At 57.6% G+C, this 16,924-nt stretch overlaps 3 protein-coding genes across 6 annotated transcripts in view; 1 reads left to right on the top strand and 2 right to left on the bottom strand.

Annotated features, from left to right (window-relative positions):
- The window catches only part of ZMYM3 (zinc finger MYM-type containing 3), a 39,131-nt gene extending 27,699 nt beyond the window's left edge, over nucleotides 1–11,432 (top strand). For 2 of the 3 annotated variants that reach the window (XM_068163615.1, XM_068163617.1), the window contains exons 14-25: nucleotides 1,863–1,921; nucleotides 2,375–2,543; nucleotides 3,124–3,239; nucleotides 3,383–3,557; nucleotides 4,354–4,500; nucleotides 5,257–5,360; nucleotides 7,349–7,517; nucleotides 7,639–7,790; nucleotides 8,259–8,373; nucleotides 9,230–9,484; nucleotides 9,571–9,688; nucleotides 10,055–11,432. In XM_068163615.1, coding sequence (XP_068019716.1) covers nucleotides 1,863–1,921; nucleotides 2,375–2,543; nucleotides 3,124–3,239; nucleotides 3,383–3,557; nucleotides 4,354–4,500; nucleotides 5,257–5,360; nucleotides 7,349–7,517; nucleotides 7,639–7,790; nucleotides 8,259–8,373; nucleotides 9,230–9,484; nucleotides 9,571–9,688; nucleotides 10,055–10,253 — 1,778 coding nt within the window. In that variant the 3' untranslated portion in view covers nucleotides 10,254–11,432. The remainder of the gene's footprint in view (nucleotides 1–1,862; nucleotides 1,922–2,374; nucleotides 2,544–3,123; nucleotides 3,240–3,382; nucleotides 3,558–4,353; nucleotides 4,501–5,256; nucleotides 5,361–7,348; nucleotides 7,518–7,638; nucleotides 7,791–8,258; nucleotides 8,374–9,229; nucleotides 9,485–9,570; nucleotides 9,689–10,054) is intronic. The other variant, XM_068163618.1, reaches the window with a different exon arrangement.
- Nucleotides 11,433–11,741: 309 nt separating this feature from the next.
- Nucleotides 11,742–12,939, bottom strand: LOC137453909 (gap junction alpha-3 protein-like). The gene has a single exon (XM_068163614.1). The coding sequence runs from the start codon at nucleotides 12,873–12,875 to the stop codon at nucleotides 11,982–11,984; it is 894 nt and encodes a 297-aa protein (XP_068019715.1). The 5' UTR covers nucleotides 12,876–12,939; the 3' UTR covers nucleotides 11,742–11,981.
- A 735-nt stretch (nucleotides 12,940–13,674) lies between these two features.
- On the bottom strand, nucleotides 13,675–16,688 carry GJB1 (gap junction protein beta 1). 2 transcript variants are annotated; one of them, XM_068163612.1, is made up of 2 exons: nucleotides 16,605–16,688; nucleotides 13,675–14,667 (listed from the first exon to the last, which is right to left on the bottom strand). In XM_068163612.1, exon 2 carries the CDS (start codon nucleotides 14,657–14,659, stop codon nucleotides 13,820–13,822), a length of 840 nt encoding a protein of 279 aa, XP_068019713.1. In that variant the 5' UTR covers nucleotides 14,660–14,667; nucleotides 16,605–16,688; the 3' UTR covers nucleotides 13,675–13,819. The 2 variants fall into 2 exon arrangements, with proteins under 2 accessions (XP_068019713.1, XP_068019714.1); XM_068163613.1 differs by lacking the exon at nucleotides 16,605–16,688 and adding an exon at nucleotides 15,330–15,417.
- Between the last annotated feature and the right edge of the window lie 236 nt (nucleotides 16,689–16,924).

Raw genomic sequence — 16,924 nt, 5'->3', positions numbered from 1 at the left:
CAGCTTGGTGAACACCGCGGGTGCCACTGGATCCCCTGTGTGTTCTGGCACACACAGTTGTGGCCCTGCCAGTTGTGGAATAGTGGTGGACATCCTTGTTCCAGGACTGTGGCATGCTGCTCAGCTTGCAAAGGAAGGGTACTGGAGTCAGGACCTGCTGTTTGTTTATACAGAGAGCTTTCCAGCACAGAACGCTGTGCTGGGATTTTGAGAGAAGCTGATTGAGGAACACCTTCTGCCTGCTCTGACCAGGGTCTCCTGGAGACCTGGCAGCAGTGTTGCCAGCTCACAAGAGACAACCTGGATTTCGGGCCTCTCATGGGCAGAGCTGCTACCTGCTTCTTTTGCAGCCATGGCTGACTAAAACCATTTGTTCCTTTGACCTCTGGCTGCTGCCAAGCTGGTGATGCTGAAAATGCTGGCTAATGATAAAAGTGGACATGCCTTTGCTGGGAACAGTCTGTGCAATGTGGAATTGAGAAGCTTCTGCCACAGAACTGTGCCCAAAGACTTCCATGACTCTCTGCAGGGCCATGCAGCTGGAGCCTATAGAGGACCAGAAGTCATGGTTTGTGTGGGCAATATCTTGACATCTCCTTGGTGGTACTGGGATGAGCAGAAAAAGCAAGGCAGAGCTTTCCTGGAAGCTTGGGCATGTAGGGCATTGTGACAGGAGGATCTTGTCTCTCTTAGTCCTCATTCATTTTCCTGTGAGGCAATGAACTTTGCTTTTGATTCTGCTGCAGCAGAAACTCTGCTTATACTTCATAGCTTGCCTTTTCTCGTTCAAGCCATTGATGTCTCCCACCTAGACCTGCTGCCCATCTACTTTGGCCTGGTCAGGGGGAGTTCTTGGACCCATTGAGACCATTGCAGATCCTATGGCTGAATGCTCAGCAGCTGCAGGCTAGGGAGCTTCCTCCAGCTGGAACTTACCCATTCCCCTGCAGTGGTCAGCAAGTGGACCCTGCTGGGCCTCCAGTTGTTCAAGAGCTGTCCTGTGTTTCCTTGGGACAGGGGAAATCAGTGCAGTGCCAATGCCCCTGTGTTGGACCTCTGGGAGTCTGGGTCTGTCCTGGAGCCCATCTGTGTGCAGGAGGTGCAAACAGACTCACCACTCCCGCTGTGTGCTGAGGCCTGCTGCCTGCCTTGCAGGTATCTCATTCATGCTTGGCCCAAGGTTAGTCAGTGCTGTGGAAGGCAGTTGTGTTTCCCAGGACACTTGGATGAAGGTACTCTTGTAGCACACGAGCCTTTGAGATGGATGCTGGTTCTCTGCAGAGCAAATCATCCAAGCCAGGATGATACTGTCACAACCTGAGACCAGTACCTTCCACACATGCCTCTTCCTGCAGGTGATCTTCTCTTTCCTTAGGGGAATGACTGCATCCCTAGGGCTGGGGCAAAGCTGTCTCTGCTTTCTGGGGTATCTTGTAGCACTTCTTCTGGCTCTGTCACCTTCCTAGGGATCTTGGAACACTTTGCCAAGATAATTGCAGCAGAGAGATGGGGGCATGGGGAGGGTCATGGCTCGGTACAGCAAGCCAGTAGGCAGAGCTGGGAATAGAGGCCTGGGTTCCTCTCTCTACAAGAGGCTGGAATTTCTCCTGACCTGCTGTGATGGGAAGGGGGTGGACTGCAAGGGAGAACAAAGCTACATGGGAATTAGTTGATTTGGAGCTGTAGTGTCTTCTGAGCTGCTAGGTATAAGGATTGTGAAAACATTAACTGTTCCTGGAGAGGCCAGGAGCTGTTTCTGGGGAGCCTGCCCTTGTCCTCTTGTTGCTGCCACCTCCAGTCCCAGCAGTGGGACCTGTTGGCCCGGGGGCTTTTGAACTTAGAATCCTTGCTTTCTCTTACAGGTCAGACTTCAGAGCCAAAATTACCTGCCCCTTCCCAACAGAAGGCAGAGACTAACATGGTAAGGTCCATTGGAGGTAGGAGTTTGCAAGAAAACACACAGGGAAGACAGATCTGCCATTGCATTCTTCTACATTTCATTCTTCCACAACCAATACGTTTTAAGATCTCTGGGTAGTGGAAGCTGATAAGAGCTGCTGGAAGGGCAGCATTAGCATGTCTCATGCAAGGGGGAGGGATGGATTCCCCAGGAATTGATGATGGCCTCCACTGTTGCAGTGTCCCCATTTGCATGGCGCTCTCCTGTCTCTGGGTGCAGTTGTTATCCCACTGGGGCAGCAGCAACTACTGCCAGACTCCCTGCTGGCTCCTGCAGAGACGCTGCACAGGCTTTTTGCCTGCCAGCAGCAGCTTGGCAGCCCTTTGGCTGGGTTTGACCGAGGGAGAGTGTGTGTGCTGGGGACTGGTACTGCCTTAGGTGGACACCACCCCCCTGCTTTCTGCGTTTCCTCAGCTGTCAACAAAGACCTCCTCAGCCCAGATGTCTCTGGCTGCGCCGCCTCCCCTGCCGCCTGCGGTCCCAGCCACCCCTCGGAAGAACAAAGCTGCCATGTGTAAGCCACTGATGCAGAACCGGGGCATTTCCTGCAAGATAGAAGTGAAGTCCAAAGGATGTCAGACAGGTAGGAAAGCACGACAGAACTGCAGGATTGCAGGGGCATTTGGGAAAGGCAAGTGGCACGTCCCTGCTCCAGACTACATGTGAATCCAGACTGTAACGCTGTGCAGAGCAGCTGGGTGTTTGGCACTGTGGTGAGGAGTCCCAGGGCAGTGCAGTGTCCACACTGGAGGGCTGAAGGTAGGGAGCCCGTTTCCATCAGCAGCAAAGGGAGAGACGCAGAGAGCACTGCAGCATGAGCCTACCTCTTATGGGACAGTTCTTTTCCTCTGGAGATCAACAGCTTGTCTGAGGGGCTGCCTGCTGGGCAGATTTCTGTTGGGCATGTGTGTGTGGTCTCCAGCGTGTGCAAGGCAACTAGACCTCAGCAGGGCTGTGCAAGAGCAGAGCTTGCATCTGTGGCTAAGGCAAGCCTCTCGCTGCAGGGCTGTTTGGCTTGTTGCTGCTTCAGCTTTGCCTGTGGGTCACAGGAGCTGGTGGCTGGAAGGAGCGCGGTGCTGGATAGCCGGGGGCATGGCAGCACGTGGCAGGGCTGGGTGGAGGATCTGGGAGCATGCTCACTGATGTACTTCTGCTTTTGTCAGAGGCTGACTGGAAGCCCCAGGTGATTGTGTTGCCAATCCCCGTCCCGATCTTCGTGCCCGTGCCTATGCATATGTACTGCCAGAAAGTACCTGTGCCTTTCTCCATGCCTGTCCCGGTAAGCCACACGCCCCCCTCGCCTCTCTCCTCTCCCTGTCTTGAGCCTGCCTTCTGCAGCCTCCCTGCTCATCCTCTTCTGTCCCTGCCTTTAAGTCAGTTAGCTGAGTGTCAGTGTTCTGCCTGCTCTACCTCTGTCGACAGGTGCCTGTGCCAATGTTCCTGCCCACCACGCTGGAGAGCACAGACAAGATTGTGGAGACCATTGAGGAGCTGAAGGTGAAGATTCCCTCCAATCCCCTGGAGGCTGACATCCTGGCCATGGCTGAGATGATTGCAGAGGCTGAGGAACTGGACAAGGCCTCCTCAGACTTGTGTGGTAGGTTTACCACAGCAGCTGGGATCCTATGGGCTTTGCCAGCTCTTGGAGCTAGAGCACCTGGCTGTATCACAGCTCAGAATCACAGAATAGATCTGGTTGGAGGAGACCTCCAAGCTCATCCAGTCCAACCCTCAACCTGGCACTGAAGGGTCAACACTAAGCAGTGTCCCTAAGCACCAGGCCCACAGCTGCTTGAACACCCCCAGGGAGGGTGACTCCAGCACTGCCCTTGGCAGCCTGTTCCAATGTCTGAGATCCCTTCCAGTGCAGAAATATTTCCTGAGATCCAGCCTGAAGCTCCCCTAGTGCAGCTTGGAACCATTTCCTCTATCCCTGTTGCTTGACACCAAGGAGGAGAGGCTGTTCTCCCAAAGCCTTTGAAAAGGGAACAGGGAAGAGCAAGTCCTCAACTTCTGCAGAGGAGGTACCAGGAGGGAAGAGATGCAGCAGGGAGCAGTGTCTGCCACTGTGCCTTTCAGGGGTGCTGGTCTTGTGACACACGTGCAGCAGTCAGTTTATTCAGGCTCTGCAGCTCCCCAGCCAGAAGCCAAGCAGTCCTGACCTCACAGGCTCTACTGACTTGAGGGCTGCATTCCTCAAGCCCCAGTGACTAGAGTTGTGGCTGGGGAGGGGACAAACATGCAGTGTCTTGCTGTCCAGGGAAAGCTGGGCAGGGCAGGTGTCCTGGGGCTGCTCTGAGCTGTGCTGTAAGGAGCCTGATTTCCAGCCATTAACAGGGAAAACAGACAGAAGACTTTCTTGGTCTGCTTTATGATCTGCTTTTGCATTGCAGACCTGGTGAGTAACCAGAGTGCAGAGGGTCTCCTGGAGGACTGTGATCTCTTTGGCCCGGCGCGGGACGATGTGTTGGCTATGGCTGTCAAGATGGCAAACGTCCTCGATGAGCCAGGCCAGGACCTGGAGGCTGACTTCCCTAAGAGTAAGAGCTGGGTGCAGCAGGCATGCAGGGCTGCTCCTGCTGCAGCAGGGTCCTCCCACTGCCCTCAGCTGACCATTGCCAGCAGCCTTAAGACCTGTGTGAACTTCCCCATGCCCTTTGACTGACTGGGTTTGAGGCCAGGAGCTGAGAGTTGTGCAAATGACTGCTGTCAGCAGGGGTGAGGAGACCATCACTTGTGCAGGAGTGTGTGTTTGGCTGGACTGAGCTGCTGTGAGCACAGCAGACGAGGTGGAAGAAGCAGCTGATTGTAACAGCACAAAGAGCAGGGACAGCAGCAGGGATTCCAGGGACCCATCAAGGTGAGAGACAGAGCTGGAAAGGGTATGGCATCCTGGGAGAAGGCAGAATCACTGAGTGTCCATTGGCAGGCAGGAGGTGGAAGAAGAGGATCGCAGCAGTGCTGAGGCAGGTTGCTAGCAGCAAAGAACAGAGAATTGGAGTGCCTGTGCCAGGCTGTCCCCTGTGCTGGCCCAGCACAAATGGGTGAGGAATGTTCCTCAGGTTTAGAAAGCAGACAAACAAAAAACTGTCAGAGGGGAGATTCTGGAGCTCTGGTTAGTCTGAGACAGCTTAGCTGTGTTTGCTGGGCTGTGGCTAATAGTTCATGCCAGGCAGTGGTGGAGGGTGTGAAGTGCTGGGCTGTGTTTCCTCTTACTCTTCTTGTAAAAAACAGGCCAGCACAGGGGACAGGATGAGAATTCTCATCTGAGGCCTTCTGCCTGTGTTTCCTTTCAGACCCTCTAGACATCAACCCCAGTGTGGACTTCCTTTTTGACTGTGGGCTGGTGGGACCAGATGATGTGTCCACAGAGCAAGATCTGCCTCGTGCTGTCCGGAAGGTGAGCTCCCTGTGGGTGCTGCCTGCCTGCCGCTCTTGGGGCTTGAAGTGGGAGCTGCCATCAGGGATGTATGAGTTCACAGAATGCAGCAGGTTGGAAGGGAGCCTCCAAGGGCATCTTGCCCTACCCCTGCAGGCAGCAGGGACAGCTCCAGCTAGAGCAGGCTGCACAGGGACACAGCCAGGCTGAGCTTGAATGGCTCCAGGGATGGAGCCTCAAGCACCTCCCTGGGCAGCCTGTGCCAGTGTCTCACCACCCTCCCTGTGCAGAGCTTCCTCCTGATGGCCAATCTACCTCTGCCCTGCTCTGCTTTCAAACTATTGTCCCTTGTCCTATCCTCACAGCCCCTTCTGAACAGTCCCTCCCCAGCTGCCTGCAGCTCCCCTGCAGATATTGAAATGCAGCTCTGAGGTCTCCCTGGAGCCTTCTCTTCTGCAGGCTGAACAGCCACAACTCTCCCAGCCTGTCCCCATAGCAGAGGATCTCCAGCCCTCTGATCATCTTGGTGGCCTGCTCTGGACCCTCTCCATCAGCTCCATGTCTTTCTTGTGCTGGGGGCTCCATATGTGGACCCAGCACTGCAGGTGAAATGTCCCTAAAGCAAAGCAGAGGGGCAGGATCCTCTCTCCATCTCTGGCCATGCTGCTTTGGACGCAGCCCAGGCTGCCCTTGGCCTTCTGTGCGGCCAGTGCCCAGTGCTGGCTCCTGTCCAGCTTCTCCCCCACCAGCACCCCCAAGGCCTTCTCTGCAGGGCTGTTCTCAATCTCATCATCCCCCAGCCTGGACTGATGTCAAGGGTTGCCCTGACCCAGGTGCAGGACCTTGCACTTTGCCTCATTGAACCTCCTGAGGTTCTCCTCAGCCACCTCTGCAGCCTGTCCAGGTGCCCCTGGATGGCTCCCATCCCATCCTTCACTCTTGTCAACAGCACCACTCAGTTTGGTGTCATCTGCAAGCTTGCTGAGGGTGCCTCAGTCTCTGTCTGTATCATTGGTGAGGATACTGCCCAGGTCTGGTGCCAGTGCAGAGGTCTCCACTTGTCAGCAGCTCCATCTGGATATGGAGCTGTTGACCTTTCAGATGCAACCATGCAGCCAATTCTATAGCCACTTAACAGTCCACCCATCAAATCCACACCTCTCCAGCCTAGAGAGAAGGATGTTGTGGGGGACTCTGCCAAAGGCCTTGCAGAAGTTCAGAGAGATGACATCCATGGCCCTTCCCTTGTCCACTGATGCAGTCGCTTCAGTGTAGAAAGCCACCAGGTTGGTCAGGCAGGACTTGCCCTTGGTGAAGCCATGCTGGCTGTCTTGCATCACATTCCTGTCCTCCGTGGGCCTTATCAGAGCTTCTAGGAGGATCTGTTTCATGATCTTCCCAGGCACAGAGGTGAGGCAGACAGGTTGGTAGTTCCCAGGCTGCTCTTTTTTACCCTTTTTAAACATGGCCACCTTTGCCTTCTCCCAGTCTCCAGGGACTTCACCTGCCAGGACTTTTCAGATACCATGGAGAATGGCTTTGCAGCTGCACCAGCCACTTCATTCAGAACTTTGGGATGCATCTCATCAGGTCCCTTGGACTTGTTCAGGTGCCATAGGTGGTCCTGAATTTGATCTTCCCATAGAGTAGGAGGGACTTTACCTAGTGGTCTGTCAACTCAGGTGAAACATGCCAGAGGCTTCGTTGTGCTGGAGAGGTTCTGCTCTCTCCCTTCAGGGCATGCCTGGCCTGTGGACTCCTCTGTGAAGGAAAGTACTTGCCTATCACTTCAGAGGAGCCTGGAATGCCACAGATCTTGTGAGAGCTGGCCTGTTGCCTGTCTGTGAGCCTCAAACCTAATGGGCCACGTTGGCTTGCCAGCAGAAGGATGCTTGCTAGCATGGGCAGAGGCATACTGGGAGGGAGCTGGCAGTCAGTAGGTCAGTGTGGCCAGGGCTCTGGCAGCTGCTGCAGGAGGTGCCCAGTCTCACAGGAATGCCTCTCTGCAGGGGCAGAAGCGCCTGGTGCTCTCGGAGAGCTGCTCCCGGGACTCGATGAGCAGCCAGCCCAGCTGCACGGTGCTCAACTACTCGTACGGTGTGAACGCCTGGAAGGCCTGGGTGCAAGCCAAGTATGCAGCAGGAGAGACCAGCAAGGGAGAGGAGCTGCGCTTTGGCCGTGAGTGCCCTGGCTGCGTGGGGTGCGACGGCACAAACCTCCCAGAAGCTGGGTCCTGGGGTGCTGAGTTCCGCCTGCCCTTGCAGGCTGTTGTCTGACACTGCTGTGCTTGACTCCACAGCCAAGCCCATGAGAATCAAGGAAGACATCTTGGCCTGCACTGCAGCTGAGCTCAACTACGGCCTGGCCCAGTTTGTCAAGGAGATAACACGGCCCAATGGGGAGCGCTACGAACCGGACAGCATCTATTACCTCTGCCTGGGCATCCAGCAGGTGAGGGAGGGCTTGCTGCCCTGAGGTTCTGTATAGCCAGACCTGGGGGTCATATCTGTTGAGAGGAGCTTGTACCCTTTAATCTGCTTTCTGAGGACCCACAGAGGCTCACTGGGCTCTCCTTCAGTGCCTTACCCCAGGGCAGCAGTGCACCCAGTTTGGTCTTTGTTTGCAAGCCCAATGGGGAGAGTGGCAGCTATTCCCCAGCCTTGCCACCCTTCTAGGGCATCCTTGAGGAGGGCTGGAAGATGTCCCCAAATTTACTCCCTTCTTGAGCACAAAGTTTAACTTTGTCATGCCTCAGGGTTTTCCTCACAGTTCCCCAAAGCAGCTGGTTTTAGGAGGCTGCCCTGCAGCTCTGGTTGTGCAAGGAGGTGTGTGCTGCATGTGTACCCTGGGCTCTCTAGGAAGGGTTTGCACTGCAGGTGCTGCTGTGTCTCTCCTAACCGTGTGTTCTGTCCTCTCTAGTACCTGCTGGAGAACAATCGCATGGTGAATATATTCACAGACCTTTACTACCTGACCTTCGTGCAGGAGCTGAACAAGTCCCTGAGCGGCTGGCAACCCACAATCCTACCAAACAGTATGTGTCTCCAGGACCTTCAGTCACCACATGTTCCTTCTAGCCTCAGATTCTTCCCAAGTCTGTGCTCCTCCAACCTCAACTATTTTGCTTGGCATAGGCAGCACAATCTCGGGGTCATGCTGACCCATACTGACAGTGGAGCCAGCCTGGTTTATGCCTCAGCAGCTGTTGCCCAGAGTCAGGGTGGCTGGGAGCCAAGCACAGTGGCTTTACACCTTGGGACAGCTTGAATCTTTGCAGGGCTTCACAGTGATGTCTTCACCCTTTGGCAAAGAAGACACCAAGCCAGGAGACTGGCCCATGCCTTTGTGTGCCCTGTGCACTGAGCAAAGTGTTGGCCAGGGCTGCTGTGCTGCTGCTGCTTTATGAGCAGACTAATGCAGAGCTCTGCAGAGGCTTTTTGTGATGCTGTGATCCCCTGCTGTGCCTTGCCTGGGGTTAGTTCACAGATCCAGTCTCACCTCTGCACAGTGCCTGTCCCAGGCAGAGGTCTTTGGCTCCAGACCTGTCTATCTAGCCCGGAGCTGGCCATGTCTGTCCTGCCTGCTGTTTTTCCTTCATCTCATGCTGAGTGTGGTGGAGCACTGACCTGGAGTTCACTTTGTGGCCATCTGTAGGACTGAGCACTGAGGACTGATTTGGGTTAGGGCCTGTGGTTTGGCGGTGCTCTGGGATAGCTCATGGCTGGGCAGAGTCAGCACCTAGCTGTTTTGATGGCTCTGCAGAAGTAACCTGATGGGAAGGGGGATGTTCTGAAGCATCAGACTTCTGTAGTGAGCTTGCCTCAGGTGGGTGAAGGGATTGCCACAAGGCCACCATTGACGTGACCTTGTTCTTGCTCTGTGTGCTGCAGACACAGTTTTCTCACGCGTCGAAGAGGAGCACCTCTGGGAGTGCAAGCAGCTGGGTGTTTACTCACCCTTTGTACTCCTCAACACACTCATGTTCTTCAACACCAAGTTCTTTGGGCTGCAGACAGCGGAGGAGCACATGCAGCTTTCCTTCACCAACGTGGTGCGGCAGTCCCGCAAGTGCAGCACGGCCCGCGGCGTGACCAAGGTGGTCAGCATCCGCTACTACGCTCCTGCCAAGCAGAAGAAAGGTCGAGGTAGGGTCTGACAGAGCATTGCCCTGCCCTTCCCCTGCCTCCCCCACTGGGTCCCAGCCACGATCCTGCTCTCTTCCCCTCTGCAGATGGTGGCTCTGGGAAGCGGAAGCGTGAGGAGGAGGTTCCAGTGCTGGAGCAGCGGGAGAACAGGATGAACCCCCTGCGGTGTCCAGTCAAGTTCTACGAGTTCTATCTCTCCAAATGGTGAGAAGGGACGTGTGCTGTCTTTTGGTGGCACCCTGTGGAGTGGCTGCTGCTCTCCAAACATTTGTACTTGAGTGTGAAGCCTTGCCCAGGGTCTGCACTGCTTGTGCAGATCATGGTTGATCGTGCTTCTCCCTGGCCGCTTCCACTGCTTGCCTCTCTGCAGACAGGCAGGAGAGTGTAGTGTGAGCACTGGCTGGTTAGCAAGTTTGCTCCTGAGTGAGGAGCTGCAGCCTCAGTTTGTCCTCATCCTGCCAAAGAAGGAGAGGTTGTGACAAGCCTTGAGCCCTCCATAGCCATGAGGGCAAGCCAGACTTCCTGAGCCCCTGGAGCTGATCTTGGGCTCTCCTTCCTCTCTCATTACAGTCCCCAGAGCCTGCGGAACCGCAACGACGTTTTCTACCTGCAGCCCGAGCGGTCGTGCATCGCCGAGTCCCCGCTGTGGTACTCGGTGATCCCGATGGACCGCGGCACGCTGGAGAGCATGCTGAACCGCATCCTGGCTGTCAGGGAGATCTACGAGGAGCACAGCCGGCTGGGCGGCCTGGAGGAGGACATGGACTGAGAGCGGGCTGCTGCGGGCTGCCTGCGCCCCAGCCCTGCGCTCCTCGTCACCCTGCTGCTGCTGCAGGGCGAGGGCCATGCAGCGTGGGAGGGGCGGTGCTGCGGCAGTGCTGTCCCTTCATCCTTACTGGACTTGGACATCCCATCCAGCTCCTTACAGGCCTCTCCTGCATACATGGCCCCTGTGCTTAGCCCTGCCTCCTGTCCCAGCTGCTGGGTGAGACATCTCTGGGGCTAGTCCTCAGAACACAGGGTTGGCAGAGCCCCCAGGGCAACTCCTGTTGCCCAGCTCTGTCCCCTCCCACCCCCAGCCCTTACACCACTCCCCTCACCCCTGCCTCAGTGGGGCAGAGCACCATCTGGGACCAGCAGCCCCAAGGCTTTCAATTTCCCCTTCCTCTGGCATCCCCTCTGGAGGCTGTGGGTGGCAGGATAGCTCTGCTGCTGCTGGCAGGATGGTGTTTTCGAGCCAGTGAGGAAGGGCCACTGGCAGCCTGGGACCTGCTGGGTCAGGGGAAAGCCTTGTTCCTAGGAATGGGAGAGGTTTGGGCTGGCTCTGGGAAGCTGAGCAAGCCAGCACTGGAATGCAAGGGCAGCGACCCAGCCTTGGTGTGAGGACAGCTTCCTGTCCAGGGGCTGGGCTGGCTCCCTCAACTCTGTCAATGTTTTCTGAGTCAGCAGAAAACCGATGGCGATGGGTGTGTACCAGCACTGCCCCTCTCTCCCCACTGTCCCATGTCCTGGTGTAACCCCCATCCCCAGTGCAAGGTGCCATCAGTGAGCCCCTCCACTCTGGCCAGGGCCTTAGGCAGCTTTTAGCAGAAGCAAGTTGCTCTACCTGGCCTCTCCCTCCCTTCCAAAGCAGCTGGCTGCCAGCAGCCTGCCCAGGGGGAGCCTGGCTCCGGTTGTGCCACTCCTGCGGCCTCCTGCCCCTCCTCGTGTTTTGACTGGTTTTCTTGAGCTGTACATGGGTCTCCTGTTGAGCCTGTATATATTGTTCTGGCCCGGCCTGGGGCCATCTGTTCTCTGTGTCCATGTGGAGAGTGAGCTGCTCACCAGTCTTGTTGTAGTGATGCCAGGGCAGTAGGACTAACCCCTTGTCTCTGGAAACTGTTCATTTCAAATAAAGATGCGGAAAACTTTTGGCAGCCCCTGCCTTCCCCCCAGGTGGGCACTGCAGGAGAGCAGGGCCAGTGACCTACTGCTGTCATGCACCTTGCACTTGTCCATTCCTGCCTGTCTGTGCTGCCTGCTCTTCCTCCCTTGTCTGGCCCCTGGTGCTCTGCCAGATCTGGCAGGCTTGGGTGACCCCAGACCCCATGCCTGGTGGTGTCAGCCTGTCCCCTGCAGTTCTTCTCCTTGTCCACCCCTTGCCCACAGGTCTGCAGCCCAACCCAGTGCTGGCCCTGCCTTGGCCACTCAGTGTTTTCACAGGATGGCTCAGTTGGAGAGCAGTGCCGCAGTGTCCGTGGGCAGAGCAGGAGTCGAGTGAGGTGCACCAGGTGTTTATTTGCTCCCCCAGGGCTGACAGGCCCCTGCCCCAGCCTGGCCCTACTCTCAGCCCATTGCTCTCAGGAGCACAGTGAGCAGCTGGGCTGTGTCCCTGGGGCCATGCCCATCTCTTGCATTGGTCTTGAGATCCATCCTATGTGCCTGAGAGGGCCCAGAGGCAGAATCACAGCCGTGGCCACCTGTGCATCATGCACCTCTGAGCGTCTCAGCGTCACGTTCACACTGCCAGGTCTGCTGCTCGCACCTTCCCATGGGACCCATTGGCTGCTCCCAGGCGGGCACCTGCCTTCCCCAGGGGTGCCAGGCTGTAAGAGGGTTTGCCAGCGGCCGCAGGGCTGCTACTGCCAGGCAGGGTGACAAGGGCACGGGGCCCCACAGGACCACCAGCACTGGGCAGGATGCAAGACTTGGACCCTGGCCCTTGCCAGCACTTGGTAAGACCTAGGTAGTAGATCTCTACTAGGTTGAGCAGCAGGGACACACAGGCCACTCCCAGCATGAAGAGGATGAAGATGGTCTTCTCAGTGGGCCTGGAGATGTAGCAGTTGACTGTGTTGGGGCAGGGCCAGCGGCTGCAGGTGTAAAGGGGCTTCAGCTGGAACCCATACAAGATGTACTGGCCCACAATGAAGCCCACTTCAAAGAGAGCCTTGAAGACGACGTTGCAGACATAGGTCCTCAGGATTACCCCCCGCATGCAGACCTGTCTCTGCAGGCCTGCTGCAGGCAGATGGGGCTGCCTGGGGCGCACCCGCCTGGCCCTGCTGCTGCTCCATGCTGCCGCTTGCTGCTGCGCCTTCTCCTCCAGATGCACCAGGTGCAGGATGTGGCCCAGGTACATGAGGCTGGGGGTAGAGACAAAGATGATCTGCAGGACCCAGAAGCGGAGATGGGAGATGGGGAAGGTGCTGTCATAGCAGGCGTGCTGGCAGCCGGGCTGCTGCGTGTCGCAGGAGAAGCCAGACAGCTCATCGGCCCACACCCGCTCCGCCGCTGCCCCCAGCACCAGGATGCGGAAGACGAAGAGGACGGTGAGCCAGACCTTCCCCACCACTGTGGAGTGCTCCTGGGCATGCTCCAGCAGCCGCCCCAGCAGGCTCCAGTCCCCCATGGCCCGCGCCGCAGTGCTCTGCAAGACAGCCACCCTCCAGCCATCGCCGCCCCGTGACCTGCTGCAAACCAACCCCATCCCCTGACCGGGCGGGCATGCAGCAACGCAGCCTGGGACTCTCCCTGGAGCGTGCCCACCCTGCGTCCCATGGGATCCCCCAAGCTGTCACGGTAATGGGAGCAAAGACCTCCATCAGAGAGCAGCCCTGCCACGCTGGGAGCAACATGGGCAACAGCACAGTGTGAGCCAGGATTGGGGACCCCCTCACCGTTGGTGTGTGCGTGGGGGCAGAGCCCAGTGCGTCCACGCTGTCAGGTCCCCTCGTCAGGGCTGTGTGGGATGCTGTGGGGCCCCTTCTCAGCTGGTCCCTGTCTCTTCCATGGAGTCTGCACCAGCTGTGTGTGTCTGTCTACCTGATGGTGGGCACTGAGGTTATTAGGGTATGAGGCAGCTGTGTGCCCCATTGGCTTTCACTGTGACTGGCAGATGAAACAACCATTGGGGAACCTTTTTCCCTCTATTTTTGGTCTGGGCACCTTTCTAATTATATTCAGGGCTGCAGGGGCTGGTGCTGGGGAAGCGTGAGCCCTTGGACTCTGCTCAATGTCACCCAAGGGTCACTGCTCCTGCATTGCCAGTTGCTGGGCATTGTGGCCACAGTCCCAACCCAGCCTGGGCATTGTAGTCCCCACAGCCCATGGCAGCACCCACCTGGACTAGGGTGAGGGAGTGGGCACCCCACACTGCCATCTGAGCCCCTGGCACATCCTGGTCAGAGCAAAAGGAGGGAGGCAGCACCTGAGAATGGATATTTAATGGCCCAAGATGCTCTCCCGACCATCTGGCAGGGCCAGACTGGCGCCCGAGGGATGCGATCCATGAGACAGGGACAGGACAGGGCTGTGGGGCAGCAGCAAGGGCAGAGCCCCACTATGGTGCTGGCCCTAGCAGGCAGAGCAGCGGTCACCCTTCTCCTGCAGCACGGGGTTGCGGCGCAGCATGTCCTTGAGGGAGCCATCCTGCTCTGTCAGCAGCTGGTTGATCTCGTTCTGCTTGTACTCAGAGGAGAGCTTGTGCCCATAGAATGAGCCCTTCCCTGAGGAGGGGTTGGAGTTGTGCTGGCCTCGGCGGGCACAGGCCCGCACCACCAGGTAGACCAGCTCGGCCATGTTGAGGACGATGCAGATGCTGGAGGTGACCAGCATGAACACGGTGAAGATGGTCTTCTCGGTGGGCCGCGAGATGAAGCAGTCGACGGTGTTGGGGCAGGGGTAGGCCTCGCATTTGACCAGCCGCACCATCTGGTAGCCTGGGTAGAGCATGTAGAAGATGTACATGAACACAGCCTCGAAGAGCAGCCTGAAGACCACGCTGCAGACGTACGTCCACCACAGCGACCCCGAGATGCGCATCTTGTGCTTCTTCACCTCCTCCATGTGCTTGGGATCCGCGTGCCCCGTCAGCACCAGCAGCTTCTTCTCCTGGTGCTGCTGGTAAGCCACATGCATGGCCACAAGGAGGGCAGGCGTGGTGACAAGGATGAGCTGCAGGGCCCACAGACGAATGTGAGAGATAGGGAAGAAGTGGTCATAGCAGACGCTGTTGCAGCCAGGCTGCTGGGTGTTGCAGGTGAAGGCGGACTTCTCGTCCCCCCAGACGCTCTCAGCTGCCACCACCAGCACCATTATCCGGAAGATGAAGATGACAGAGAGCCAGATGCGCCCGATGGAAGTGGAGTGGCGGTTCACCCCACTCAGCACCGTGTAGAGGCCGGCCCAGTTCATTGTTCCTCCTGCAGGAGGGAGCAGCAGCAGACAGTGGTGTTAGGAGTGGGAAGAGGTCCATAGCTGAAACCCACCATGTCCCAGCTCCCAGAGTGCCTGACTGCCACAGCCCTGGTAGGCTGGAGACGCAGAAGGATGGCTGCGTGGCTCCCACTCCTGAGGCAGCTCAAGGCAGCATTTTGGCCAGAGCAGGAAGACCAGTTGGCCCTGCAGTTCCAGCTGCTCTTGCCCTGCCACCCCACACATGCACAAGACATCCTGGCCCATGGCTGCTGCAGAGGGTGCAGATGAAGCTCCCACACCTCCATAGGGACCTCAAATTTGCACCCAGAGCTGAGCTTTCTTAGCAATGGATGGACCCGAGCTGCTCCATGGGCTCTTCTGCACCAGCACCTCCCTGCCCTTGTCCCCCCATTCCCTTCAGGAGTGGAGCTGGGGAGCCCCCATTGTGCAACCATGTCCTTACCTGTGGACCAATATCAAAGCTCTCCTTCACATGGAGTGACTCTGCACCCCAAGCACAGGATCCCACCCCACTGGGACCACCTGCTAGCACTGAGCAGCATTGGGAGCTGCTTCCCACCCTGAGCACAATGCCAGGGGAGTGGGGGAGTGGGTGGGACATGCCCTCCAGCATTCCCCTGGTAAGGAGAGTCCCTGAGGCGATTACCTGCCGGTGAGGAAGGGTCCTGGTGAGCTGCCCCCAGTGTTCCCTCTTAAGGTATCATATCCCACAGAAGAGTCCTGCTCTGTCTGTCCTCGTCTCCCTCTGCCACTGCCCTGCACTGGCAGTCATATGCTGCTTTATAAACTATTTGCATACAATGGGGCCTTTATCGGGCCCTGCACAACACACTTGGGCATTGAGATCCAACGCCCTGACTTCCGCCTACCCCAGCCAAACAAAGTGCCTGTGTGCTGCATTCCCACTGCCAGCCCCACACCCACTCCCACCTCACCCATGGCTCTGCCCCACCCCGACCACCAACCACGGGGTGCTTGTTGCTCTGCCCAGCGGAACCCATACTGGCACTGCACACATCACCCAGCTGGACAGACCCAGGGTGCCTGCAGATCCCCTCCCCAGGATGCGCAGCAGAGCCTGGCTGCTTGCCCATCCCGCATGGGTGGCATGAAGTGCTGCGCCTGGAGCTAGGATCTGGATGAAGGATCTGAGAAGACTGTGGTGCTGGGTGTGCTGGGTATAGCCCCTCTGCATTCCCACCATCAGCCTGAGGCTCTGCTGCCAGGAAGCTGGTGCCATAAGCAACATCTACGAGGGCACTGGAGCTCCCTTGCACGCGCCCCATCCCATTGGAGCCATGAGAGAGAGTCCACCAGGCTGACGCTGACTGTACGATAGCAGAGGCTGCCCTGACAGCTGGGAGCTGCAGGAGCTGCGTGCTGCAGTTGCTGGGAGCTGCAGGAGCTGGGAGCTGCAGGAGCTGCATGCCTTTCCCAAGGTGGGGAGCCACTGATGCTGTCCCACTGCTCAGACACACTGGTGGGGGCAACAGCCTCTGCACTTGTAGATACCCCATGCCTGTGTCCCTCGGGGCTGGTGTCCCAGACACACTGTTGCGCTGTGCCCGGTCTCTGCAAGCATGGAGCTGTTAGGCTCAGCACATTCAATAAAACCCTACCAGCTGGGAGCCCCCAGAGTGGTGAGGCAACATTACCATCGCAAATGCCACTGCCACCCTTCAGCCCAAAGTGCCTGGAGCTGAATAAATGGTGGTGGGCAAACAATCTCCAGCGAAGCTGCAAGGGAGGGCAATCAGTGCCACGGAGCAGGCTCCTTGCCCTGCTCCCCCCATTTATGTTAGCAATCCCAGTTCTGCCCTCCCTGGCCCACAATCAAGCTCTTCTGAGCCCCAACCCTTGACCCCCCAGTGTACCCCAGCTGGGGGATGTGTGGCCATCCCCACAGCAGTGTCATGCTCACCAGGCTCTCAAGTCAAGACCGGGACAAAGCTCTTGAGGAGTGCTGTAGCCTCTCATCTGCGAGCACAGCACCCTGGACTTTATACTGCCCTCCAGCACGTCACCCACCTCCTCCCAAACAGCCTTGCTCTCTCCTTTCAGGGACTTGCTCCCAAGTAAACACCGCAGGTGTGTCCAGCCTGTGCACACACTGCCGCGCCACTTCCAGGGCAGAACAGCCCCTAGGGCCAGCCCAGGGACCACCGCACCACCGAGGCAGGGCCAGCCCCCCCAGGATGGCCCCTCTGGGAGCTCTGTGTTGGCCCTGGTCGTGCGCTCTTG

This window comes from Melanerpes formicivorus, unplaced genomic scaffold (genome assembly GCF_026170545.1).
Source record: "Melanerpes formicivorus ecotype bairdi unplaced genomic scaffold, bMelFor1.0.p_v2 SCAF_73, whole genome shotgun sequence".
In the NCBI taxonomy this organism is placed as follows: domain Eukaryota; kingdom Metazoa; phylum Chordata; class Aves; order Piciformes; family Picidae; genus Melanerpes; species Melanerpes formicivorus.
This window is presented reverse-complemented; position numbering and strand designations above follow the sequence as displayed.